This window comes from Etheostoma cragini, chromosome 6, assembly GCF_013103735.1.
Source record: "Etheostoma cragini isolate CJK2018 chromosome 6, CSU_Ecrag_1.0, whole genome shotgun sequence".
In the NCBI taxonomy this organism is placed as follows: domain Eukaryota; kingdom Metazoa; phylum Chordata; class Actinopteri; order Perciformes; family Percidae; genus Etheostoma; species Etheostoma cragini.
The window spans coordinates 15,176,928-15,204,199 of record NC_048412.1 but is presented as its reverse complement, the minus strand read 5'-3'; the positions used below and the strand labels follow the sequence as shown (position 1 = coordinate 15,204,199).

Here is a 27,272-nt window from a genome sequence, read left to right as displayed (position 1 = left end):
TAACGGTATATGGTAGTTACAGCATACAGTCTATGGTTCAACCTCGCAATACATCCATGGGTTCAACCTATGGGTTCAACGCGGTCTTGTAGGAAACTTCCGGCGTCTTAACTAAGTTGTCTAAACAGAAATAGTAACGTTTGTGTGGCTAAAACCTATTTGAAAGTAGGTTAGACTGACTTGGTGAGTAAACTGATTTCAAACTGCTTGTTTCAAAAAGCAGGGAAGGATGTTTTAAAGCTGTTGTCGAGCATAACAGCTACAATTCAAACACATTTGATGCAAAGCTAACAATGAGGAAGCATAGATAGACTATTATAGTATAGTAAAGTAGTTCCTGTTCAGTATTAGTATGTTATAGGCCTACCATCCTACAGTCTATGATGATTTCAAAGGATAGTTTTGAGGGTGATCATGTACGTCTATGGCCAATGACAAGGGGCGGGACTAAGATTAAAATGACCCATTTGATGCTTGTCATGTGATATTTATAGCCTGTTCTGTATCTTCACCAAATATAATGCAAAATTAAGTATCGTTAATTATATAACAAAATGACTTACTTCGTCAGTGTTTCACAGTGCAAGTGAAGTCAAATAATAGCCAGAGACAGTTTGTAGCTGCCTGGTGCTGCTAACAGTTCACAAAACTAAAAGCATAGTAATACATCATTAAATAACTAATCTAGCTTTTTGTAAAGTATAAATAAAAAATAAAAACATTTCAAATGGGGCAGTTGTATTTATTTATTAAAGCACACACTATTTTATTTCCTGTCGTTAAAGTGCTTCCTTTAAACTGACTACCAGAATAATGCACAGTCACCACATGATCCGTCTGTACGCTCTATATAATTGGATAGCATAAAAAACTGGGACACCACATGACTGGTTTGGGGTTGATTTTCACTGACATCTGGAAACTAAGGAATAACAAATGTGAGTGGCTGGGATAGGCTAAAACACCGGTCAACCAAGCAAAAACACCCTTAAATCAAATCTCCTGAATGGAAAAATAAACACTGGCAAACATTAGAGAATTCACAATCTAAGTAGCATTTTGTGTGTTTCCTATATCTGCTCAGCACCAGACAGCAGACAGAGGTCAGTGGCCAGCTAAATAAAACAATGTATTCTTCAGGAACCTGTGGGGATCGAACCTGAGCCAAAAGACCATCAATTATGGATTTGAACTCTTCAGGGGGCCAGGAACACATCTCCAGTGTAAGTTGGTAACTGTTTTGCTAAAGTGTTAGCCAGAATAACTGAAGTTGATAATTTAATTGATTGAGCTTTAGAAATGATACCATGTGAAATAACTCACAATTTTATTATTATATTAGTAATATATATAGATATTTTTCCACTGACAGTTTTACTTGTATAGGAAAAGCACAGGTGTTACTAATAACATTAACAATCAAGTGTCTCATTAAGTCAAGTAACAGGCTGTGAGCCAGCATGCTCAACAACAACAACAACAACCCTGTAACTGCGAGGTATAAATGGAAAGCACTCATTATTAATATTAATATTTGTTCGTGACCTGCTATTTATGTCAGAATGTCTGCCTTAACATGACAATTATCATCAGCACCTAACTCAAATAGTGTTGTTAATATAAATGCTGGGATTTTTAAAGATGCAGTTATTGATGTTTGGCAACTAGGGGGCTGAAGAACGGCAATATAAACTGAGGGGGGTGTTGACAGATTATTTTCACCTACAATGCAGTGAGCAGTGGACATGACAAAGCTTATCACAACTAGGAAGACAATTGCGGACTGTGATGTGACAGCTCATGTGAACAAGTAAAGGGGGAGGGAGTGTGGCTGCAGCACACGTGTCCGCTGCTTACAAAGCTGTGTTAACTGATTTAATTTTGAACATCTGCACTACGGCATGTGTGGGCTACGTGCCTTTCTCAAGGGCAACTCAGCAGTGGTAATGACAGAGAAGGGTGTGCTGCTCTTTCACTTGACTGCCACGTTTATCTTGTCACTCCAGGAATCAAACCAGCAACCTGTTGGTAAGGCAAAATAAAAATGATCAACCCGCAATTTTCTGCTTAAATGAAGCATAAAGGCATGTATAGGACATTGAGGCACAACCCTATATGGGCTTCAAAACCTCCCTTTAAAATCTATAGTTAATGTCACAGACACCAGGCTACATCCATCTTTTTTCTGTCTGTATTGCAAGTGTCTTTTCAAATACTGAAGGATTCCTGGCGACGTTACCAATCCACTGTGAAAGAGGCTAAAAGAGAAAAAAATTCTGAAATTGTTCTTCTAAACGGTTGTAAAAACTTATCAACTTGGCTGTGAATGCACCACAGACTGTAATTGAGGCCTCTCCTACTGTGTGTGAGAGTTTTTTTAACTACTTCATTGATAAAGTCACCTCTACCAGAGCACTTATTTCACCTTCTGCTTCTGATCCTTCAGTGTTTGTCCCCTGCCCTTCTGTGTTCAACACATTAGAGCATGTGACCCTACAATTTGTGCGAGGCATTGTGTGTTCTCCGGATTATACTGTACTGTTATAAAGATAAGTCTAAGTCCAAGTCCCACCCCGATTTTTTAAGGAGGTTTTTAACACCGTTGGGCCATCTTGTCTCACAGTTATTAACAGCAGTCTTCTGGAGTAGTCCCTGTGAATCTTAAACTTGCAGTTGTGCTGCCTTTATTAAAAAAAACCTGGACTCCTACTATTTCCAGATTGCCTTTCTTCTGTAAAATCTAAGAAAAGATTGTATATTCGCAGCTCATGGACTTTTTTAAATGAACAAAATATTCTTGAAATGTTCCAATCCGGTTTTAAAACAATGCAGAGCAGAGAATCAGCACTTCTAAGAGTTTTTAGCTACTCACTCTGGTCACTGTGTTGTTCTTGTACTTTTAGATATGACTGCTGCATTCGATACAGTGGACTAGGAAATCCTGATTGCTCGTTTGGAGCAGTGGATGGGCGTCAGTGGCACAGCACAGCACTGGAATGGTTCAGGTTCTACCTGTCCCACTGGACTTTCTTTGTTGGCCTTGATGACTTGGTGTCCTTCACTGCTCCTCTCACATGTGGGGTCCCACAGGGCTCGGTGCTTGGCCCTCTTTCATTTTCACTCTATCTACTCCCACTGGGTTCTATTCTCAGGAAATATGGCATTTCTTTTCACTGTTATGCGGACGACAGCCAGATCTGTGTCCCCCTCAAAAAATCCCACTGCTACAGTGTTTACAGGACATTGAGGCTTGGATGTCCTTAAATATTCTAAATTTTAATGACCAAAGTCATGGTCTTTGGTGGCCCTTCTGTGACCTCCCCTCTAGTTGATCTGGGTTCTCTGGTGCAGTATCGCAAGCCAATTGTAAAGAATCTGGGGGTAAAAGTGGACTTATACCTTAAATTTGACAGCCAGATTGTAGTGAGGTCTAGAGCTGTGGTGTGGTCTAGCTTTTTCCAGTTAAGGCAGCTAGCAAAAATTAAACCAGTCCTTCTAAGACAAGACTTTGGGATAGTAATCCACACCTTTCTGACCACTCGGCTGGATAACTGTAATGCACTTTATATGGGGGCCAGTGGGTCCTCCATTGTACTTCTTCAACTAGTACAAAATGCTGCTGCACGTCTTTTAACAGGCACAAGCAGCTATGAGCGCATTTCACTTATTTTAGCTTCACACCACTGGCTGCCCGTCCATTTTAGGTTTAATTTTAAAATTCTGTTATTTTCTTTTAAAGCTTTGAAAGGCCTTGCCCCACCTTTCCTTTCTGAGCTGTTGCACCCCTACACCCCCAGCCGAGCTGACCAGCTGCTCCTGACGGTGCCTAAAGCTAGGCTCAGGGGGGACCGTGCATTTGCTGTTGCAGCTCCACATTTTGGAATGGGCTGTCTCTGCACATTGGACAGGCCTCGTCTCTGTCTCATTTTAAAACTCTTCTTAAAACCCACCTCTTTTCATTGGCTTTTAACACCAGGTAGTGTTGATCTTATGTGTATACCTTTACCGTATGCCGACAGTGTATTTATTTTAAAATATACCTTATATTTTTTATTGTGTTATCTATTTATTCTGTATTATCTTATTGTGCTGCACTTTGGAAACCTTGTGTTTGTTAAAATCGTGCTAGATAAATAAAGTGGATTAGATTGTGTGATCCCAGTGAAAAGTAGGGATGCAGCCCCACCAGATGGCGCAAAACACTGACAACAATTCTGGCTCTTTCAACGTACATGACATAACATGACATCTGACAGAAATTAAAATATGCCAAAGCTGGAATGTGGTTCAGCCAGTTGTGCATTTGCATATATCTTACTTAACCGTGGGTTGAAAGACAAAGTAACGTGTGTTTTGTATTTTGCAAACGTAACTGAAGTCTGTTGTCTGGCTTATTTTGCCAGTCTAGCTTGCTTACATTTGACCACCCTGCTCCAAACTTTCACTTTAAGAAGGCGCGTCTACGCTGCAGTGTAGTGTGTTTATTACAATCCTTAAAGTGGCACATGGAAACCATAACCGATTTCTGCACGGCACGAATCTAGACCTACAGATTCTGCCTGTCCAGTGAGAGGAAATGCTTTGGTGAAACTGATCCACGGAGGATAGGTGTTCCTGTAGTACGTCTGACTATTTTTATCTGTGGCAGTGGATGCGGCAGACTCCACACCGAGGCGCCCAGCGAGCCGAGGGGAAGGATCGGCGGTTGGTGGGCTTTGGACGAAACGAGACCTGAAATAATCACTGGTAGAGCCGTCAAAGGTGAAGCACATTGGGACGTAAGTGAAATGGAGACACCGCCGGGGACGAGCTGCTGTGAACGCACCTTGGCCAAACGGGAATAACCGAGGCGTGAAACGGGCTGGAATGGCAGCATCCAGCAACTCAAGCCTCTCAGGTTCATCTTTGTCCTCCGGTAAGAGTTCTCATAACAATATTAATAGTAATATAATAATTATTAAGAATAATAATATTAATAATAATAATAATTGACATTTATCAATGCCTTGTTTTTAAACTTGTATCATTAGTCCATACTTTATAATGTACACTTACTTATACTTGTTATCTTGTAATAAAGCCACCACATATGCTCCAGGAAATATGACATCTTCTCATAACCGTTTTGCATCTCACACGTGCTTTGTAAACATTAAGCAAACATATTATTAGCTTTCAGTGACTGCTGTGATAAGCATCACCATCTGTTGTATTTGGGTTCAGTGGGAAATGACAACTTTCATTTGCAGATGGAATAAATATGACGTTGGGTTTGGATGTTATCATTAGATTGCCAATCATCTCCATAATTCCCTTATTGACTTTCCGCTTGGCTGTCTGTAAGGATTATCTTTGGCCTGTGTAGTCTACCATTTCCCAAAACGCAGCACTAGGCTGGGATATTTTCTGACATTGTAAAAAAATCTAATATGCTGGTGTCCAGTGATATTATACGGTTCATACTACCATAGTGTGCCCAAAACTCCAATCAAAATCCTGTTTGCATATGATGTGGTATAGCTCAGCGAGTCGCACCTTTTATGTATTTGTAAAAAAAGAAATTCAATTTCAGGTTTGAATTTTCACAGCATGAGAATAGAAAGTGGGCTAGCAGCTTTTCAAACAAGCCCAGAATGAATTATCAGTTCCATGCTTGTCTCAGTAAATATCCCATTTTGTGTTGATAAAGCACATTGCTTGTGTTTGCCAGGGTATAAAGTACAAACCCCACTATCACAGCGCTGTTTGACGTGGAAGCCCTGCCAACAACCAGAGGCGTGTGTGAGAGAGACGGCGTGTCTGACAAGGGGAGGGAGAGGCTGTTTATAACACCAGACTCAGCACTTTGGTTTAAGTCATTACTGTTTCCACCAATATTTTAAATTTTGCAGTGAAGATTGTTGAACATTTTTAGTGTTACTTTGCTCCTTCTACATAAACAACGTAAATCTATGGCTTATTACAGGGTGAGGGCATTGTATAGTCTACATGATGTTTGTTTGACTTTCTAACTCTCTCTGCATCCCAACCACACCACACAACAGAGTCACATTTCCCTAGGTATTGCCCAATGGGAAGGACAGGCAGTTGTTTCCAAGCTGATATAGCCTGTGGCAACCACATGCTTTACAGAGCATTATCTCATGTTTGCGTTTTAGAAAGCGGTGCATGTTTGACCGCTGCTGCCTTAAGAGGAAAGTCTTTTCTCTCTGTGGCATTGAAGGGTTGTCATTACTTTTGGGCTCTCAAAATAATTATCAGAGGTTACAAGCTGTGCTGCTGCCAGGGATAGAGTGGTTGACACAAGGGTATTATTATTTTCATGCAGAGCGCTTTGGCAGTCAGACACACCCTTTGAATAATCTTCACTACGAGGTAGATGACTTGAAAATGAATCTCGGCTCAATTTCTGCTCCGTATCAGGTCGTCAGTTCTGGCTGCAAACAAAGAGCTCTTGGTGTAGTTATTTAGGCTGCTTCTGGTTTTAAGTCTATCTAGTAATGTTTGGAGGCAGAGTGTTGAAATAAAGTTAATTCAATTTGTGTCACGAATGACATCTGATTTGTGATAGTGGCATTGGTAGTTATATAATTGGAGCAGATGTTGATTTATTTCTGTACTTCCTGCAAATTATTGAAATTTAGTTACAATGAAATGTACACAAACCACGTTGTAGTGTATAGACTACATTACATAGACAAAGTCTATAACTGCAGCCTGAATGCACAGGTGAGTTAAAATAAATGTACCCTATATTTTTTAGGCCATTTTATAATACAATAACAAAAAACCTGAAAGGATTGCACATGATTGCAGCAAATATGTTGCAATCTCTCCCAATCCATGGACAGATATATTTGGCAATTTGTCTAGATCAGTGAGATTCCTACACATTCTTGGCACGGGTGGGCAAAGTAGCATGTACTGTATCAGCAGCACACCATTTGCCAGACAGCTCTAGGAAATAAAGCTTTAAAAATAAAATGAGGGATAGAGCATGAAAGTATCCCTTCAGCTCCCAGGCCTTAAATGAAAAAATTGGTCAGAGAGGCGGATTTATAGCCATGTATTACAGAGAGGTTGTCTGCTCAACACAACCCTGCACATTTGTCTGGCAAAAGCTGCAGATTACCTTGAAATCTTTTCACCACATCTATTTCTTGTCCTTTATATCAGTTTACATCTCGTCGGACTGGATTTGTGTCATGCAGGCTGACTGACCAAAATGATCCGCATGTTATAAAGCTTCAACAATGGGGAAGTTTGTCTCCTCAGTATTTCAATTCTGGGTAAACATACCAGTAGTCAATCCTTTATTATTACAACAGACTCTCTCAGTGGCAGGGACATGGCAGTGTCAGAATCAGATTATTAAATTGCACTTTTCCCTCATCTGAACTTGGCTACAACTCTTGTTAACAGAAAAATATACAGTTTCCCTAATAGTGTCCAGCCCAGTAGCATACAAACACACTCTAGAGAAGCAGCCTCATACCTGTCACATATTATTTGGTCAGCACTAAGGCAGTGTAGAAATGCTTGTTTTGGACCGGTGTAATACACAGATGGTTTCCCTGCTGCAGCTCTGCTGCATCCCGCTGACACACGTGTGTGTGTGTGTGTGTGTGTGTGTGTGTGTGTGTGTGTGTGTGTGTGTCTGTGTGTGTGTGTGTGTGTGTCTTTATGAGAGGATCTGCATACCTCTATTTGAGTACTTGTGGTTTCTGTATACCATTATTGTATGTGGATAATACTGGCTATACATTACATTAGGGCTTTCAAAGATAAACATGTATCTATTTTCTTTTTCTCTTTTAATTAAGGTGTTAATGAAGTTCTTTTTTCAATTTTCTTTTTGTGTCAAGTGTGTCAAATCTCACATTTATGCCTGCCTAGCCAAACTTAACCACATTGTGTTGCATTGAGTATTGAAAATGGGAAAACAAGTAGATAGTATTAACATTCCAGACATGAGTTTGTTTGGAGTCATGTTAATCATCTAGGTAGCCCAGTGTTTGAGCAAGCCACATTTTGTGAGTGGCTCGTTCATTTCTAGCAGAGCACAGAAAAATACACTTAACTAACACAGTAACAATGCTCGGGTGATGAGGTTGTGGTGCAGTGCATGCCTGGCTGGCACACTCATAGTCTGAAATGAAAAAAGACCCACCAGATTGGAGATCCATCAAAACAAACAAAATACCATAAACTACTTTACCTACAGAGACCCCAGCCCCAACAAAGATGAGCAGGTGCATTTAGACCATGAAAACATTTGACAAAAAAACTGAAATCAACACTTGTGGTAACGTTTTCTCATAAGTAGTGTGTGTGTGTAAACATGTAAGGCTAACGAGTTGATAGTAGAAAAGTATTAATTTAAGATGTCTGGGTATGCTTTTTGACCTCTGCTTTTGGGATAGCTGCTGTGATAGATGTGTTGCCAGCATCTTGTAATCAGACAGCATAGATTGATGGGGTGCTGTGACAGCTGTGCAACTTGTTCATGAGTTTGCAGATGGACCTTGACGTCACATCAAGTAATTAGTAAACATCATAGGGAGGAGAGGATATATGTTTTATCACTGAAGTTCAGCATACATTTTCTTGTTTTGATCCAACATGCTGCCAGAAGATTGTGGGAGAAGTGTACCGGAATCAACATCTCAAATGAACATACAGTAATACGTTTTCTGTTTACAATAACAAACAAATTATGTCTCATCAAACTAGTGATTCTGTCTTTTTTTCATGGTGCATTAATGTGCCAAGCACCTCAGGTTCTCAAAATCCTAACCAGACCTATCCATCTTTACCTAGCTGTAAGAAAGCAAAACACTTCTGTATAACAATATATTGTTACAATATACAACAACCAATCAATGTTTATATTTTGTGACAGAAAGAAAAGAAAAGGAAGACACATAGGTGCATGGATAAGCATAGGTAAAGCAGCGGAAGTAGGCAAAGAGAAAGAAGGAAAAACTGGAAAAGTCTGTTAACAGGTAAAAGCAAGTTTGAAGAGGTGAGTTTTGAGGGCCTGTTTGAAGAATGGTAGGGTGCTTGACTTTTTAATGTGGTCAGGGAGGGCGTTTTAGAGGGGGGGTGTAGCAGCTGAGAAGGAAGGTCCGGAGCTTAGTTCTGATGGTATTGAGGGTGTTGGCTCTGGTGGATTTAAGGAGGCGGGTGGGAGTGTTGTTGGTTTTGTGGGTATTATACAGTAGGACTACAGCTGAATACGTAGCTTTTTAAGTCAATATAAAAACTACTTGTTTCTTTCACCTTTAATGCTCTAGTGAGGAGTTTTATTCAGATTTGACATCCTTCAAATTAAATGTCATGTTTGTGGGTTTTCACTAAAATAAGTGATATTGTTCACAAACTCTGTACAGGTGATAAAAGGCTTACATAGATATGTGACATATTCTCTTTCTCACATAAGTAAACACCCACCGGTAATTATATTATTGAATGCTTCTGACTGGTTAGTAATTGAGGGCAACACAATAAATAGCTGTTTCTTTGGGGCTAAGAACCCTTTGGCTGCTCCCGAATGTTAAATTCTCCCTGATCATCAGACACTGCACAAACTCTGAGCTACTTAGAAATTCTTTTTGATGTGTGTGTGTGTGTGTGTGTCTGTGTCTGTGTGTCTGTGCCTGTGTGTGTGTCAGAATCGACCCTTAAGAGCTTTCTTTTCTGAGACGCCGCTGAATTGCAGACTAAAATGCCATTCGTCATTAAAAAGAATCTGGTTGAAAAGCGAGTATTTGGCAGCCAACCAGATGAAATCTCATTCTTTAAACAAGCCGCAGTGAAATAAATCTTTCAGACTGCCAGTGCAATACACAGTGACTAAGCTTTAGCGTTAGGACAATACATTTTCCGAAGCAGTTTGGCCACACATAAGCAAACCGAGCCTGAAGTCTATTTATTTGTGTTTGAAGGCTGACATTCTCCTGAGGGCTTCAGCATCAATGCTTACTCTCAAAACACCCACTTCTCAATCAAGCCGCTTGCTCTCAATTTACATAATTATTCTGCATTTGATCATATGCACCTATCTTGTCTTTCCTGTGTAATTAATTCAGCTCTCTCTAAAGCAACAGCACTATCAAGATCAGAAGCAATGATGAGCGTTTGGTTTGTTTAATAATGTTGCAACCAGTGTTCCAGTTGATCTCCTGCTACAGTAAGCAGAGACAACAAACAGCATGGAGGAAATACTCAGATTGCCTTCAGTTAATAGATAAATATAGAACAAGGGATATACAGAGACTTTAAAAGAACTAGTGATACGGTTTTAACATTGATGCCATTCATGATTAAGTCAGTGGGCACATCCAACAAGTGCTCACTGGTTTTCACACCCACTCACGTGTGTTTCATATATTTTATCCTCTGGCCTGAGGGGTGTGGTGCCGCCACCGATTTGCTGATGAGTCCAAAGGAATGTTTCAAAGGAGCAATGTGTGTTTTCTGGATTGACATGATTCATTATTCAAACAGTCAATTGAGCCCTTCAGCATCGTTGCTGGGAATTTAATGAGAGATATTACACTAGATATCTGAGAAGCGGATGAATCATTTATTGTCAGCTATTTGTGCAATTGGCAATAAGTGTCATTTGTCTATGTAATAGCACCAAGTTTGATACTGTATGATTGGGTCATTCCAGTCAGTCTCTGACATGTAGGACATGCAGAACCATTTGTAGATATGCAATAACACGTTTCTGCCAATGGGTCAAAACCTGTTAGGAATTTGCTGTGAACAGCATCAAATGATTACCAAATGATTGTTATTAGAGGAAGGATTATTTCTTTCTGCTGAGTGTACGTTTTAACTAATGAGTCAACACAAATATTACAATTTAAAATTCAAAATTCAAAATTTGTAAAATCATAATACAGACACAACATCCATATTTGAGTTCATACTTGACCTTAAAAAACAGCAGCAAGACAAGTTCCAATTTATTTTTCCAATGCTTTTGACCAAATTTCTTGAGTTTCCTCCACATGTTGCTGTAACATGTGGTTATCAAGTTTAGTCAACATCCTTTTATGTCATTAGTTAAAATATGTTGCACCATTTATGTCATAATCCGGGCCAGGCATTAATTGACATTACTGGCAGTGTTGTACGGTAGCAAATCTTTCAAAAATGTTGACTCGATTATCAAACTCAAAGTCAATTATTTTACCCGGTGGGGAAAATATATCAGCTGCTACAGGGCCTTTACTTCATCCCTGCTCTAACTCTTTTCAATCTAATATAAAAGCACCATCATATATTTCAGGAATGTGTTCACACAGTCATAAATCCACTATCATATTTCCCAGAGAAATGCCTTCCCTTGGGTTGTGACATTGTATTGTATTTACTTACATTACGTTTGATTCATGTATTTGTACTGTTGTGTTTTCGGGACCTCCAAAGCGCGCTAAGTGAGGGTCTGGCTACTCCACATAGCATTCGGGGACGGGGGGAAAACCTGCTCTGGTTTAATGACATTTCTTTAAACTGATCAGAATAGTCTTGGGCGGTGCTAAACTCCGCACAGAGACGCAGCAAAATAGTCTTGCGAGAGAAAACTCCGATTGGACAGATATTCTAGGTAGCTGTCTCAGTTTACCATGCAGAGATCTGAGGAGCAGCCGAAAATAGTCCTCATTAATCCACCAAATTTAAAATTCCAACACAAAGAAGGAGGAAGGACACAGAACAAGCATCCTGCGGAATTACCTGCAGCACCGGAGCAATCCCGGAAGTGGAACGCGAAGGATATAGACCCAGGTGTGTGCTGACACGATGTCTAGCGAAACACCCAGACATCTGTATTGATTGTCCTTGAAGCAGAGCCACTGATTAGAAGTGTACTACACTGGTGCATCTCAAGAGGCAGCTGCACAGTATGAAGCTATATGCATAATGATAACAGATAGATAAACAACAGTAACTACGGTGAAGGGCTCACAGTCAACCCACTGGGAAAGGGATAGAAATGGAGATTTTAATGAGAGAAAACAGGAAACAGTCTATTAACACCACTGTGAGTTAATAACAGAAACCTGCTTTACGTTTGTGTTTTACAGACCCTGAGGATTACCAGCCGCCTATATGGAAGTCCTACCGTAAGTCATTCTTCTATTTTGTAAGCTGGTTTGCAAAGTTTTTGACTGACTTGGCCTGACTTTGGCTTTTAGTGTTTTTATTGATTCCACATTTATTTGTGATCTATAAATAACCATGAGACATTTCTCTATACTTGGAAAAATTCTCTTTTGTTTTACATAGTACAAATATACGCTGCAGGTTCCAAAAGGCTACACACACACACACACATGCACAAAAGGCACACACACTGAAACACACTCGCCCACACAACCCATTAACATACACACAAATGCAAAGCAGCAAATTCGTGATCTCTGAGTAAAATAGGTTACCAGCACTTGGGGAAAATACAATTTTCTACCTGTAAAGAGGCTCAGCTGAAATAGGGTCCTCAGAACACCCACTTCATTATAAAAGCTTTTTGCCATGTGGGAGGAAATGGGTTGACTCCTCAGAATACAGTGGCTAAAATAAATGTACGCACCCATGTTAAAGTTGATTAAAAAGAGGAATAAAAAAACATCTTTTGGAAATTGATCTTAATGCCTTAATTAAAAAAGCAAATTGGAAAATACAACCTTTTAAGGACATCAATTTCCTTTGTGAATGAACAATAATAGGCATTGTGTTATTTCAGTTAGTTAGGTTTGATTTGCATTGAGAGATGATCTTATGAAAAGTTCCCCATTCCTATCTCTAGGTATGGTGAAGGGTATGTGATAATGTGGAGTTAGTTTAATTTCAAAAGCCAAGGGAACTTTTTCAGGATGCACAGTATCTTGGATCCATAAAATAACTGGCTTTTCTGTATTTTAAGGAAGAACATTTTTTTATTTACAATACATTATTCATTCACAAAGAAAATTGGTGTCCTTAAAAGGTTGGATTTTCCAAAATATTTTGAATTAAGGCATTAAAATCATTTTCCAAAAGATCTTTTTTTTATTCCTCTTTTTAATCAACTTTAACATGGGTGTGTAAACTTATTCCAGCCACTGTATATGTGGTGCATTTGTAAAAGCAGAGCACAACTCATTTTTAGCTATAAACTGTGTCTGTCTTTAAAGTGTTTACAGTTTGACCAATACAATTTAAAGCTTTTATATACGTTTCTTTCCTGTAATTAAATGTCTCTTCCATATAATTTTCCCCTTAATGCTGCATTTTTGAAGTCTCCCATATTCTCCTGACTCCTCTGGTATTCTACTGAGGTATTTTTAGAGCTCACTGTGTCACAGGAATGGATGGTGTCTAGATCTTGCTGGTTGGCTTAAGTCACCCTGACAAAACATGAAGATTCACAGTCAGGAACCTTCCCCTGCCTGGAGAATCGGCCGCGATGAATACTTAGCTCAACCTCACACAGTGAGGTGACACTGTTGTAGTCCTCATCCACATCTCACACGGTTATACACTGCCAAACTTAGGAACAAGTGCATTGAAAAAGAAAACCCTAAAGATAGCTTTGTCAGGTAAAAGAAAATCTCAAACTCTAGACAGGTTTACAAATTGGATATGAAGAAATTAACCACAATCAGTTACTGATTCTTCTGTTGTCGTAACAAAATATTAGTTTTAATTGTACTTTTTTTGTGAGGCTGCTGCGGTGAGGTGTTTGCGGTGATTGCTCTGACTTGCACAAATCCTCAATTCAATTTTCACACTGCTTCACTGATTTGTGTTCTGTGAATAGTACATCTAAAACAGATAGTCTTGGATTTGCAACATGTGTGTATTTAGGAGTGCAAGTACTTGGGTTTTGCTGCATTGTGCACTTGTAAGTGTACATTTGGAAAGCGCACAACAGGTCTTTATTCAAACAAATGCATTGCAGATAAATGGTGTGTAAACCACTTACTGCTGCTTAGCCTCACATATATAAGCTAATGGCTCCTGTTGTTCCTTGTTACCCTTGCACTGCGTCAGATCTGCAGTCAGAGCCTAAACGGCTGTTTAGTGGCGATCTTGCTTAATGTCCAGGAGGGTCCAGTGCCTGGAAGTCGCACTGCATCATTTAGTTTCCTGCATCTTTATGTGTGCATTGAGGTTGTTATTTTGGTAACAAATCTATCGGATGTAATTACAATTGACACGGACATGAGCGCATAATTTAAAGGGGCAGAGGGCCTTAATTAACATCCATGTGTTTTTCTAACAGTGTACCAGCTACAGCAGGAAGCCCCAAGACCAAAGAGGATCACATGTCCTCAGGAGGTCAGTACATCTGTAAATCTGTATACAACGGGCTACTGTATAGGGCTGAAATTATTTTTTTTCATTGTTATTGACCATGTAGTTTGTAAAATATGCAAATTCTCAGAAAACAACAGTCTATTGACAACATAGAAAGCCTGTAATACCTCACACATGAGTTTGTATTTTACTATCAATGACTCATTGATGAAGTGAGTAATTGTTTTTTCATTACAACTGTGTATTAAAATGAAATGTACGAACCACAGATATGAAAAGTAAATAATTAAAATAAAAGTTATATTTATATTTCATACTTCATACAAAAAGATGTGATACAATATGCTTAACAAAAGATGAAAAATACACATTAATAGACGGATGCAAAAAATATAAACATTAATAACATAGCAACATTTACATAACATTTTTCTTTCTTTTTTTGGTCATTTGACAACAAACTACTAATGTTCAAACTAAACTACTGCTGGCCCAATTTTTTTTCTTTTCAAAGCCAAGAGTTTTTTCCGCTTGCCTATGCGTTTTGGAAACTCAGTTTATACTCTCAGGTTTTAGCGTGGAAAACGTTGACTGAGAAATGATTGAGTCTGGCAGCTGGAACCCAGACCAGTCAGTAACCTATGGGGAGTGGCTCGCTGCTTCTTGAAACTCCCACTCCTCATGAATACAGTAACTGTTTAATCTCAATGCTGTATTAGAGTTAGAAAATCAAGTGTGATCCTTCAACTGCATTGTTTATTCTTTGCCTTAAATGTAGTTAGGAATGTATTTTGGGAAATAGTTTAGGAATAATTTGACATTTTCTGAACATGTTTAGAAGCATTAATCTAAAGGATTTAAAAGTCTGTCTTGAAAGAGGGAATTTTTTACTAATAAGACTGCAACTTTGGATGATATCCACTTAATTTGTCTAATGCAGACAGCTGAAGCTTTATAATAGCTTCAGAAGATCTTTGGACCACACGTTTGCACAGTGTGGATATTATGTTTCCCATCACTTACATTGAAAGCACATTAGGAAAGGATCAAGGGGGAAGGACTACAGCAAAAAAAAAAAACTGTTTCAATGTTCATATGGGCACTTGACAATCATTTTGAGAGTAAGGAGTCTAGAAGCATAGGCAGCACTTTAAATGGACAGAATAGACACTGTGAATAAAGCTGCCCTCACTCAGAGAACCAAGCTTCACACACTGCACAGCCTACCAGAAATGATGCATGTCTCATCCTATTTTGACTCTTGCCATACTTTGATGAGCAAAGTGAAAGTTTTGTGCTTGGTCTGTGAGATTAGTGGCTACCCGTTGATTTAAAGCACAAAATGATGTTAAACACATTACCAAATCCATTATGTATCAGAACTCTGAGTTTTCAAAGCGATTCTTCACTATCACTTGTAAAGTTGTATGAAAAAGGGAGCCTGGATAACAAAAATGTTAGATGACATGTAAAAAATAAAAATGTTTTTGTCATAGCCTTTGATTTTTAGTGCAGACACACTACACACACCCTGGCGTAACACAGTAACACACTTAGTATTAATTCTTTGCAGCTGGCCGTCTATCACCAGCTGTTTTGTTCCACTGCCTCTAATTCATCTCCACACTCTGTGATTTAGCTTTATGGTTTGGTAGCTGCGAATAGACGCGAGGGCACAGATGGAGATAATCTGTCCTGGGGTGTGGAGTCCTTTATCTTCCACACAGGCTGTAAGAACAATTCGCAAAGCCGTTTAATTGAGCTTTCATATCGTACTGCTTCAGCCAATATGTCTTCTTCTGCTTCATAGATGGAGAGCAGACCCAAATACTACGGCAGAGAGTGAGTGTGACTTGATTACTCCCACCATTTTAATGCTATTTGTTTTCAAATATGACTATGCAGAGGATGGTTTTATTTAGCCTTACTGCCTTGCATCCAATGTGGGGTTTAAGTGGGTAGATGTGTATTTAGTGTGTATGTGTGTAGTTTTGCTTTGGTTACATCCATACAGCCAACATGTAAATATCTGTGTATTGGATAAAATTACATTGGAGGAAGAGTAATGGGTACTGCATTTTATTTTTTTTCATTTTCTTTTTACAGATTTCACGGCATGATCTCGCGAGAATATGCAGATGAGCTGCTGGTGGCAGCAGAGGGGGCTTACCTCATCAGGGAGAGCCAGAGACAGCCAGGGACACACACCTTGGCCTTAAGGTACCAACACCATCACTATGCAGCTCAGAACCCCCCGAAAGGTCGACTCTATCAGCAGCCCAGTTCTCGTTCAGTCTTCACCTTGTTCACTTTTATCCATCCGCTCAACTTCACGCTCGTTACTCTCTCTGTCTCAATGTGTGTGAATCCAGGTTTGGGAGCCAGACACTCAACTACAGATTGTTCTATGACGGGAAGCACTTTGTCGGTGAGAAGAGGTTTGAGTCTGTCCATGACCTAGTGACGGACGCCCTTATCACTCTCTACATTGAGACAAAGGCGGCAGAGTACATTGCCAAAATGACCACTAACCCCATCTACGAGCATCTTGGTTACACCTCGTTGCTCAAGGATAAGATGGTGCACAGGCTGAGCCGTGGACGAACAGAACCACGCAGGGTCACCTTCCAGGGAGATGATAGGGTGAGTTTTATAACTGATCTTTTTCGTTTACTGTACTTTTGTGTGCACTGTGGGTGGTGTTAAGAAAAAAGACTGTTATAAATTTCAAGCATCTTCCTTGTTGAAGTGTCCATGAGCAAATGAGTAGATCAGTAGTAAGTTGGTTAGGTTAGCTTAGCATACTGGCAATGGGGAAACAGCTAGCCTGTTTCTGTCCAAAGCAAACAAAATACACAAACCAGTCCCTAGGGATTACTAATTTTATATAATATTTTATTTGTTTAATCTGTAAAACACCAAAGGTGTAAAATCTACATATCGGGTTTACGGCGGGTTTGTTCTTGGCTCTGGGACTAACTTCCTTGAGTTTCTTTGTGTTCATTGTGAGGTTGCCAGGTGAGCTCCATGAGAGTTGAATACATTTTCTTATCTCACTTTTGGCATGAAACTGAGAATGTGTATTTCCCAAAAAATGTTGTACATTTTTAAATGTATTTTCTGAGTTGACTGGGCTGTTGACTGGATAAAGAAAGCACACTGAAGATGCAACCTTGGCATCTGGTAAAACTGTGATGCGCCTTTTATACTATATAACATTTTAATTACCAATGAACTAAACTAAAATAATCACTAGATTTATAGATGTAATAGTTATCTGCAGCTCTATATCTCTTTCATCCTTAGTAAAAGAACTCTGATAAAAGAGAGCTTACTCATTATTTTATTCCAGCACAAAGTATAGCTATTCCAAAGTACTCTATTTCAGTTTGTTATCAAAGGACTTCAATTACCTACAATCCAAATAGTCGAACTAAGAATTATTTCACAATGTTTTTATTTTTCTAACGCAGTACATGTAAATTATCAGGTACATTTCTCTCGGTCCTGTGTCAGACACTGTATAGCACCATGATTTTAATCTACTCCCATGCTGCTGAACATTAAAGTACCTTTACAGTAGGACGAGAGTGCTACTACTGAGAGGACACTTTGTCCTGTGAGTGAGACGTACATTATCCCTGGAGCCCCTGGGTGTGTTCACTGCTGCAATGCTTGGTTGCGTCCTCTGAAAGGTAATGATGACCAAAGGGACTGGGACGGTGCTCTGCTTGCCAAGCATATCAGACACACTGATCTTGGGTGAGACAAATTGCACATTGTATTCATTGGCACTCGAGAGCTGTTGTCGGATTAAAGTCTGTGAATGATTTATCATTCAGGAACAAGGAATGTCTGTTTTCTTACTGGAGAAGAATCCTAACTGTTCTTCCACTAGGTGGCAATCTAAACTCATTTCCTCCTCTGTTAGGCCTGATGATGGAAATAAGATTCACACCCAGCTCTTTTAATTAACAGATACTCATATTTTCTTCTTCTGAGATTTGACAAGCTGTATCCTCAATGTGTCTCTCAGATTGAAAACCAGATTTGTATTGCTTTGGGGATTCTTTTAAAATATCAGCCTACACTTTGTCAGTCAGTGATAGACACATGACAGCCCTGTCAGCAGGAGCATCAGTTGCAGTTTTATTATCATCCGCCTTCAGTTCGGTCTCTGTAACGTGACACAAGCCATTAATGAAGCATTTTAGACCTAATTGCCAGGCAGCAGTGCATTGATTCATAGTGAACTTCAAACTGTACATGCCACTACCAACCTCTAGGAAGCCCTGTAGTGCAGAGGACTGTCCTCACAAGTGCTCTGAAACACACAGACTAACTTCTGTTTGCTTAACACACGGTGCTGTACTGTACAGTGTCCGGCACTGGAGCTCTGTGTTAGACTTGCAGCTTATGATGTTTGACATTTTGTAGACTGCAGCCTCAAGTTTACCTCCACTTGCAGAAAATCTGGAGCACGTCTCTCTCTAAATGTCACATTGTCAGTTATCTCGGCACTTCTGTAAAACTAATTTCATGTTCCTCCTGCCGAGTTTTCTACACAAGGATCTGAGTCAGTGACAGCTATGATGATGGCAGGTTCCGTCAGACATTTGTAAACCACCTGCCAGTCAAGGTAGAAATAAAACCTTTCTGTCTGCTTGAATATTGCGTTTCCAAGGAGCAGAGACCCTGACAACTCGAATCTGTGGTTGCCGTTTGAACTTCATGTTTACCAATGACACAACGACGCCCTAAGGGATTAAAGCCACAGTAGCCTTACTGTACAGTCAACGTTGATGTATATTTACTCGGTGTCAGGTTGATACCACCATATTGCTGTGACTGCAAATTCTTGTGTAATTAAAATACTCCCAGAAGGTGTGTGTGGGGGGGAGTGCTTGACTCGACCTGTTGATCAACCTCCTGCATTTGCTTCTCTTTGCATGTGCCGGAATTTTCTCAGTGGCCAGAATCTCTGCCACATTGCTCCAGATACTCACCACACTGGTTTGATCTCAGTGGGGCTCTCTCGACAGGCTGGTCTGCTTGCATGCCCTGAAAAGATTTCCAAAGAAATTGTCTTGTTGTTTAAGATAATTACCTGTTCACTCCCAAGAGTTTCAGGCTATAAAAATGCCCCAAACAGCCATTTACGTGTGTTCCGTTGTAAAATGTAAAAGTGCTTCTTACACTGTATTATAATCGTACTTTTCCAGACTTTTAGAAGTGGTTATTTCTTTTCCGCTGCACACACAGCAAAATAGATCATTTTCAGTGTTTCCAATGACGACAAAGTCAAGACAGTTTATTTATAGAGCACATTTAAAACCAACCTAGGCTGAACAAGGTGTTGTACAAACTTATATAATGTTATAAAAATTAGGAAGACAATAACAATATAGACACAATGAACATCATACAAACAACACACTTCTATACAAATGTCCCTAAACTAAATCATACGTAAAAGAATAAAAATCTGTTTCAAGATGAGACTTAGAGGAGGACCTAATATGAATGGGAAGTTTGTTCCAGAGTCTCGGGGCCACATCGGAAAAAGGCACCATCACCCTTTGTTTTCATCCGAGACTTTGGAATAGCTGAAAGGAACTGATTAGACAATCTTAGGTTTCTGGAGGAGTGAAAAGTGGAAATTTCTTCAATTTTTTGAACAATGGCAGATATCTTTAACTCCACTTGCACAGTGTGTCTATTTTTCTTTTTTCAGAGATGTAGTTGGGGGCTGTTTTGTTTGGGATGTGGGTAGTTGTATCCTGTTGTCTTACTGTGTCAGGGCCTACTGTTCCCTTTCCCATGATTCCAAGTACACAGTCACAACAGAGTCCGCTCAGCTGTGCTCTCACAAAAGCCTTGCAGGAATAAAAGAACCAAGCCACTGAAAAGAAAGCAGAGCTTGTTGTGTGACCACCTTTTGTGTCCTTTCTTCCGAGCTCTTCTTTAAGAGACAAGAAGCCATCTGCCTGCAGACAAAGAGCCCTCGTCGTCCCTCCCTCCCTTCATCCTCGTAAGGCTGAAATATCTCCGAATGATCTATTCCTCATCTGTCCCCTCAGACTTGAGCTGTAGAGATGAATTGTATGGTATGGTATGTGTAGGTCTTTTAAAAGGAATGTTAGCCACAATGACAAATATCTTCACCTGTTCTGTCACTCTTATAGCTATCAGCCAGTAAATTGTTGCCCCCAGACAAAAGAAATAGCTGCTACACAAAAGGCCCACAGCTATTTTTTGCTTTGCCACTGTTTGTAAGTTGCCAATCCTTTCATTTTATCTCCGCTTTGCAGTTGCCCTTCGGGTCTTTTTGCTCCCCTCTTCACTACGCTGCTTTGGCTTCAGCTCTTTATGATCACACATCCAATGCTTACTGGCTGTACGACCTCTCCTCCCTGTAGAAAGAAATCAGTTCAAACTCATTGTTTTCTTGGTGTCTTTTAAGGTTCCAGGCTTTGCTGTTTTGTAAAATAGCTCGTTGGCATAAAATCTTTTAGATGCTTGTGATTTAACATGTAGTTTGCACTGCTGTCAGTATTGTGTACCAAGGTTCAGGGCTTCTTGATTAATTAGAAAAGCCAAGAACGCCTTCTGGTGCTGTTAACTGGTTGTTTACAAGCAGAGCCAAGCAGAGGGACAAATTCAGCATGAACATAGCAACAGCCCCCCAATGCCAAAATACGATATGGCTGCAGACCTGCAAATGAGCCTGCTGTGAGATTTTACTTGGATTTGGGCACTGCAGGATTATTCCCTGTGTAAGGATTATGGCAGTAATCCCTTGCAATCCCAATTGATGGTCTGGCTCTGCTGGTCCTCTGAGACAAATTATTGTGATTGGCGTGAGCAGTCTGCAGTCAGAGTGTCTGGAAGATCTAGTCTGTACGACAATGTGGGGAATTCCACCAGCTGACTGACATAGCTGGAGGTCAAGATCTGTTTGAATTATGAGGAAACAGCCTTGGTCAGGCCAGAGAATCTTTGGTCGGTCTTTGAGCAGTCGACTGACCCGTTTAGAGACCCAGTGCTGAATGAGAGCTGCTGGCAGTTGAGTATTATCTCCAGTTAAGTGAAGTGGAGTGTGTCCGGAAGGCAGCGTGCTAATGGGAGTGTGCTCTGTGCTATAAAGAGGGCGTCTGCACTATTGATCCTGCTTTACAGAGCTGTTGAGCTGTGTGAAGTGGTCCTGACAGCACCCGACCGCCCTCACTCTCTATCTCCTGTCCCCTCCCTATCAGGGACCCTGTTCTCTCTCTCTTTCCTTTCTGGGCGTGTGAAAGAGGACCATTGTGTGAGGCACACTCCTGCCTTCAGGCCGCCCACTACCAATCCTGTTGCCTCTGCTCTTCTTGCTCGCTGCTGGATTCAGATGAGATGCAGAATCAACCCTGTGCTGGCTGTCATCCGTCACCTTCCTGGGTCAAAGAGGAGTGGAGTGTAGCTGCCGCCTCTGCGCTGGGCTGTTGTCGGCAACGACTGCTGCACAGCACCCACGTCTCGCCTCCACATCTTTCCCCAGATGAGATGGAGAGTCTGTGGGAACCCGGCCAGGCGAGCATGGAGTCTGAAGAAAACAGAGGAGGGGAGTTGATTACCCACAAGGGTAAAAGACAAGAGAGGAAGCGTCAGGAGCTGCTTGCTTTGGCTCTGGGAGTCAAACTGGGGAGCAAGGGAACACTTCTGTGGAAGCCTTTTAAACTCTTGGCCTCTTGTCCACAGATCTCCTCACCTTTGGTGCGACGGAGTGCCTTGAAAGATACACAGGAGAAGCAGTGCTCCTATGAGAAGATACACAACTTCAAGGTGAGCAGGTTTTTGTTAAGAAAAGTTTGATGTCTGTTGGGCATTATCTAGGGGAAAGTGTGTATATATATATATATATATATATATATATATATATACACACTGTATGTGTGTGTATATAGTCCCCTAAATAAGGAATACATTGTCTGCTTTTTTCCATTCGCTCTTACGTTTTTTTTGCAGTAACTAAGTAATCCCTAGCAGAGATGCATTTGCAGATGTGTTTTGCCTGTCTCAGTGTGATTGTTTGTCCCACCATAGACCATAGTTAGTGTGTGATGCTGTTTTGATGGGAACACATGCAGCTGACACCTATGTGCACTGAGGGGAACTAATGGATACACTGTACCACAAGCCATTAGCAGAGCACATTGATTACCATTGATTTTAAAGCTCATAGATCCCATTTTGTTTTAGGCTGCTGATGTTGTAAAACAGTCGTAGAGAAGAAAAGTATTGTAGAGCCCTCTCCTTTCAGCTAGAGAGTGTAAGTGCACAGTACATTGTGCAGAATAGAGTTAAGGTTCTTTAAATATACAAAGGAGAATTTAGGGATACTTTGCCTCTGGGCACGACAGCATTCTTGCAATTGTATCTTGGGTTTCAGTTAACAGGCAGGGTATGATGACACCCAGCTTTATCATATGCTCCCCTTTGAAAAAGAACAAAAAGCATCCATTCACCACCTGCCGTCTTCACTCATCATTCTACTACTATCTATTTGTGTCTGCACGTCCACGCAGGTGTGGCTCCATTTGCCACCTTATCTGTGTTTTTAGGGTGCACAGTGGGTGTACATCTGTTATTTTGACTTGCAGGCTTGCCTCTGTGCGTGCCTGCATGTATCCGATTGCCCGGGAGCAGATGCCAGACACATAGCAAATCCTTTAATCTGCCTTGTATATACAAATGCTCTAATTTGGCAAGGGCTCCCGTCCACTGTAGCTTGGGATCACAAAGTACTCTCTCACCAGTACGTTAAATGGGAGTTTCTATAGTTTTATAGTATGGACTGGACATAGCAATGACTTGCAATGTGTGTGTGTTTGTGTGTGTGTGTGTGTGTAACCCTGCGTCTTTAACCCCAGGTACACACCTTTAGAGGGCCGCACTGGTGCGAGTATTGTGCCAACTTCATGTGGGGTCTCATCGCCCAAGGTGTCCGCTGCTCAGGTATACACTACAACATCAAGGTTGCATGTCACGTATTACACAAATAATGTCAATATTTTAGAAGAATTGGATCACACAAGTAATGTATGAGCTGTGGCTAACTCTGTCCTGTCACAGATGTTTCAGTTAGGTTTTTTCCCCTTTTAATTAGTGCTTTGATTATGCCAATTTTTTATGGTTATTTTCTTGTTGTCTGTGACTAACAAGTTAAGATCCTCCTGTCAGTGATTCATTAAAACGTATATTCTTCACACACAAGCACGTTTATATAATCACAGCTATAACTGCTAGCCCTCCTTTTGAACCCTCTTTCCCTCAGGAATGTTTAATCACAGTCACACCAACTGAAAGACAACTAGTTGTCTATACACAGTATGTTCTAGTTCCCATCATGACTGTGCACATAAATGCCACGTGATGCAGTACGCTGACAGCATTTATATCCACATGTAAGTTATTCTGTCAACAGAAATCACTACAAATACAATACTAAATGATGATAAAACAAAAGTCAAACACAGGCTAAACATACTGTGGTTGTTCACCAAATATAGCAGCAGATCTAAGTGATTGGTTGGGTATGAGAGTTCAGTGGAGTTTTCACGGCCTCCTTAGTCACAAGATTTGTTCCCTGCACAGACACAGTCATGAAACTGATGTGCACATAAGTGGACTCCGTGGCTTTCTCCCTAAATAGAGTGTTTGTTGTTGAGACATTAGCCAGGCTGATATGCCAGAGGCAAACACTGGTATCATCAGACACCTCATGTGCAATGTGAAATAGGAGAGATTTACTTGTCCTCTCTTATTCCATGCCTAGCGTCTATTTTCTTTCTTATCTTTTGCTACGCTCTCTCTACAAGCACTGACAGAGAGCGAGGGCCCCAATCAGTAGACCAGCGTTAACGTCGCTCAGGCAGTAAAAACGCCTTTAAGATTAACAATTTCAGTCAAACGCCCCTGTCTACAAATATGGCTCCTTTTAAAACCTTTTCATTCCATGCTGTGCCACCACAGAAGTAGGCGTACTTCTCACATACAGTCTGCTCTTGCCAGCTGTCCAGCCCGCTCCATGTGACTTAAACTACAACAAGAGCCCCTGCTGCCATGTTTGCTGTTATCTACCTTTGGCGCAGTGCATTCAGACAGCTTAGCTGCGGCTGTGCTGCCTGCCAGTGCATTTTATCACTGACTCTGGGAAACCTTTTCAAACTGCTGTCTTAAGCCCTTGTGATGGTTATCTTATCATCAGTATAAGACTAATCTCTTACTCTCTCCATCTCTGTTCATCTCCCTTTTGCTCTTCAAGATTGTGGACTGAATGTACACAAACAGTGCTCCAAACTGGTTCCGAGCGACTGCCAGCCGGACCTGCGCAGGATAAAGAAAGTGTTCAGCTGTGACCTCACCACACTTGTCAAAGCTCACAACACGACACGACCCATGGTGGTGGATATGTGTATTCGAGAAATCGAGCTGAGAGGTAGAATGCAGTTAATGGTCTTCACATTAAAACTCATCAAAAATTATAGAGAAAGAAAAGCAGATCATAAAGTTTGATTTGTAAATTACTTAAACATGCAGATATTCTGCAATTTATTTGCAATGATGATAAGTTTTGAATAGATGCCTATATTTCCTCCACCTCATTTTTTATGCCTATGGCGCTGAATGGGAAGCAGGGAATGTGATCCCCCAAAAAACTGAGACAAGCTTTCCAATTTTTGGTTGCAGGTATGAAATCGGAGGGTCTCTACCGAGTGTCTGGCTTCTCAGAGCACATAGAGGACGTGAGGCTTGCCTTTGACCGAGGTTTGTTGACATCAGATTTATTTGCCGCAGGATTCCGGTCTCTGAGGTTTTAGTTCACGAGTTCATACTTTTAAATGAGAAGCTTGTTTCAGCTGCAGCAGAGCACAAAATAGCACTGTCTGTTATTTTGTGACGTAGACAGGAACATTCAGCCTTTATTGCTAATTATATCCCAAAAAAATGATATGGTTTTCATTAACAGATGGTGAAAAGGCTGACATCAGTGCCAGTGCCTATGCAGACATCAACATCATTGCTGGTGCTTTGAAGCTCTACTTAAGAGACCTTCCCATTCCAGTCATTACGTTTGACTTGTACTCCAAATTTATTCAAGCTGCAAGTAAGGGCTCCTTTTACTCTGGGCTATTCCATGCCATTACTATGTTACTGGTACCCCGCAGTGCTCTGATACTAATCGTGTTACTAATTTAATGTAGAAATACCAAATGCTGATGCCAGACTGGAGGCCATCCACGAGAGTGTGCTGCAGCTCCCCCCAGCCCACTACGAAACCCTCCGTTACCTGATGGCTCACCTCAAGAGGTCAGTTCAGACACACAAGTCATCAATACAAGGACCTGCAATATTTTTAGTTGTTGTATGTAATGAACTAAATTAAAATCCTTTGTAAAGACCAACACCATCAATAAATTCTTCCAACTAACAAGTATTGCGTGTATGGCCGAATTCTTGTACATCTTCTCCCCGAAGCATAATCCTGTGCCATAGACCTCCATTGACATTTTCCAAAAGTGAGGCTATATTCCTTTATTACAATGAACATGGGCACTGTACTTGTTTTTTAGTTGATCCCACATACATGTACTCCCACATACTACTGCCAGAAATACTCACTAGAGCTCCACCTGTTTATTGGTCCTTAAAATATAAATGTTTTATTATGAAAATAATCCCCTGAAATTTCCTTTTTAAGTAAAATTTGCTAAAAGAACTACAGTGTCCAGCTGTTTTATGATATAATTAAGCTTATTCATCCATGGAAATAGATCAGAAGTCAAAAGTATTAAGAGATGGACTAACACATTATTGATTTTGGTCTTTTCATGGGATTTGTTAAAAATAAGGAAATGAATGAATGATGCCATATCCAAATATTTTAAAATATTTAGCTGTTTTTGTATTTTGCCTAATTCTACTCTCCAGACTAGATATCTTGTTTTGTTTTACAGGGTGACACAGTTCGAAAAGGACAATTTAATGAACTCTGAGAACCTGGGGATTGTCTATGGTCCAACGCTTATGCAGCCACCGGAGCAGAATGCCTTGACAACCCTGAATGACATGAGGCAGCAGAAACTAGTGATACAGCTTATGATAGAGCATGAAGATGTCTTGTTCTAAGGACTGAGGCACACAGGCCTGAAACTAAGGACGCTTATTTATTCTGTCAAAAAGGAAATTCAAGCCACCTTGATTCTAAAGACGTTTCAGTTTAGTTTGTGATCAAATTGAACTTGAAACGCTTCTTTCTCGCATGACTGTTTTAGTTGAAGTTGGTTTAGTGTTCACATTGTCTTGTTACTGTGCATTTTGGGGTTTATACCCAGCCAATACCATCATTTTTATATTAGGAAAGAATCCAGTATTTTTGAGTACCTACAGTGCTGTTCCCTCCTCTGTTTAATTTGAAGACTGTCACTACCTGGTGTAGACTCAGTCATGATGACAGCGCTGTGTGAAATCTGCCCCGGGCAGACCGTCAATCAGTGCCGTCGCTATGTAAACCAAGCCTCACAGCAGCAGCATAGCTAGTGTTCCCACCTTATATGTGTGCATATTGTTAATTTTACTGGGAACGCTAGTTGAAATGTAACTGTAGCTGAAATCAGATCATGCAATGGTAAATATTTTAACTGTGGGTACTAAAAATATGAGACAATTTGGCACTCATGAAGCACTTTTTGAAACAAGTGTATAGATTTATTTTGTAAAGATGTTTATTTTTGTCTTTTAATCTGCATCATGTTCTTTTGTCACAATAATATATACTGTTGAGAATGATATTTGTTGAATTGATGTCTAAATACAAAACTGATCTCAACGGAGGAAAAAAAAGAACCAGGGGAGAGACAGTTTGTGGATTTACCATGGTCAATGTACTCCGTGTTATGGTGAGGAACACATAGGTGGAA

General features: G+C 40.4%; 2 protein-coding genes across 4 annotated transcripts in view; both read left to right on the top strand.

Annotated features, from left to right (window-relative positions):
• creb5b (cAMP responsive element binding protein 5b) overlaps window positions 1-8,838 on the top strand; it is a 53,246-nt gene extending 44,408 nt beyond the window's left edge. The window contains exon 11 of the transcript XR_004657041.1: window positions 8,828-8,838. The gene's annotated coding sequence lies outside the window, so the exon portion shown is untranslated. The remainder of the gene's footprint in view (window positions 1-8,827) is intronic.
• chn2 (chimerin 2) lies at window positions 16-27,272 on the top strand. Of its 3 annotated transcripts, XM_034874675.1 has the most exons (15): window positions 16-183; window positions 1,141-1,223; window positions 4,649-4,915; window positions 12,099-12,137; window positions 14,279-14,334; window positions 16,124-16,155; window positions 16,420-16,533; window positions 16,686-16,956; window positions 22,051-22,134; window positions 23,223-23,307; window positions 24,617-24,790; window positions 25,042-25,119; window positions 25,322-25,459; window positions 25,557-25,662; window positions 26,310-27,272. In XM_034874675.1, exons 3-15 carry the CDS (start codon window positions 4,867-4,869, stop codon window positions 26,479-26,481), a joined length of 1,398 nt encoding a protein of 465 aa, XP_034730566.1. In that variant the 5' UTR covers window positions 16-183; window positions 1,141-1,223; window positions 4,649-4,866; the 3' UTR covers window positions 26,482-27,272. The 3 variants fall into 3 exon arrangements, with proteins under 3 accessions (XP_034730566.1, XP_034730565.1, XP_034730567.1); XM_034874674.1 differs by lacking the exons at window positions 16-183; window positions 1,141-1,223 and having other exon boundaries at window positions 4,306-4,915; XM_034874676.1 differs by lacking the exons at window positions 16-183; window positions 1,141-1,223; window positions 4,649-4,915; window positions 12,099-12,137 and adding an exon at window positions 14,047-14,178.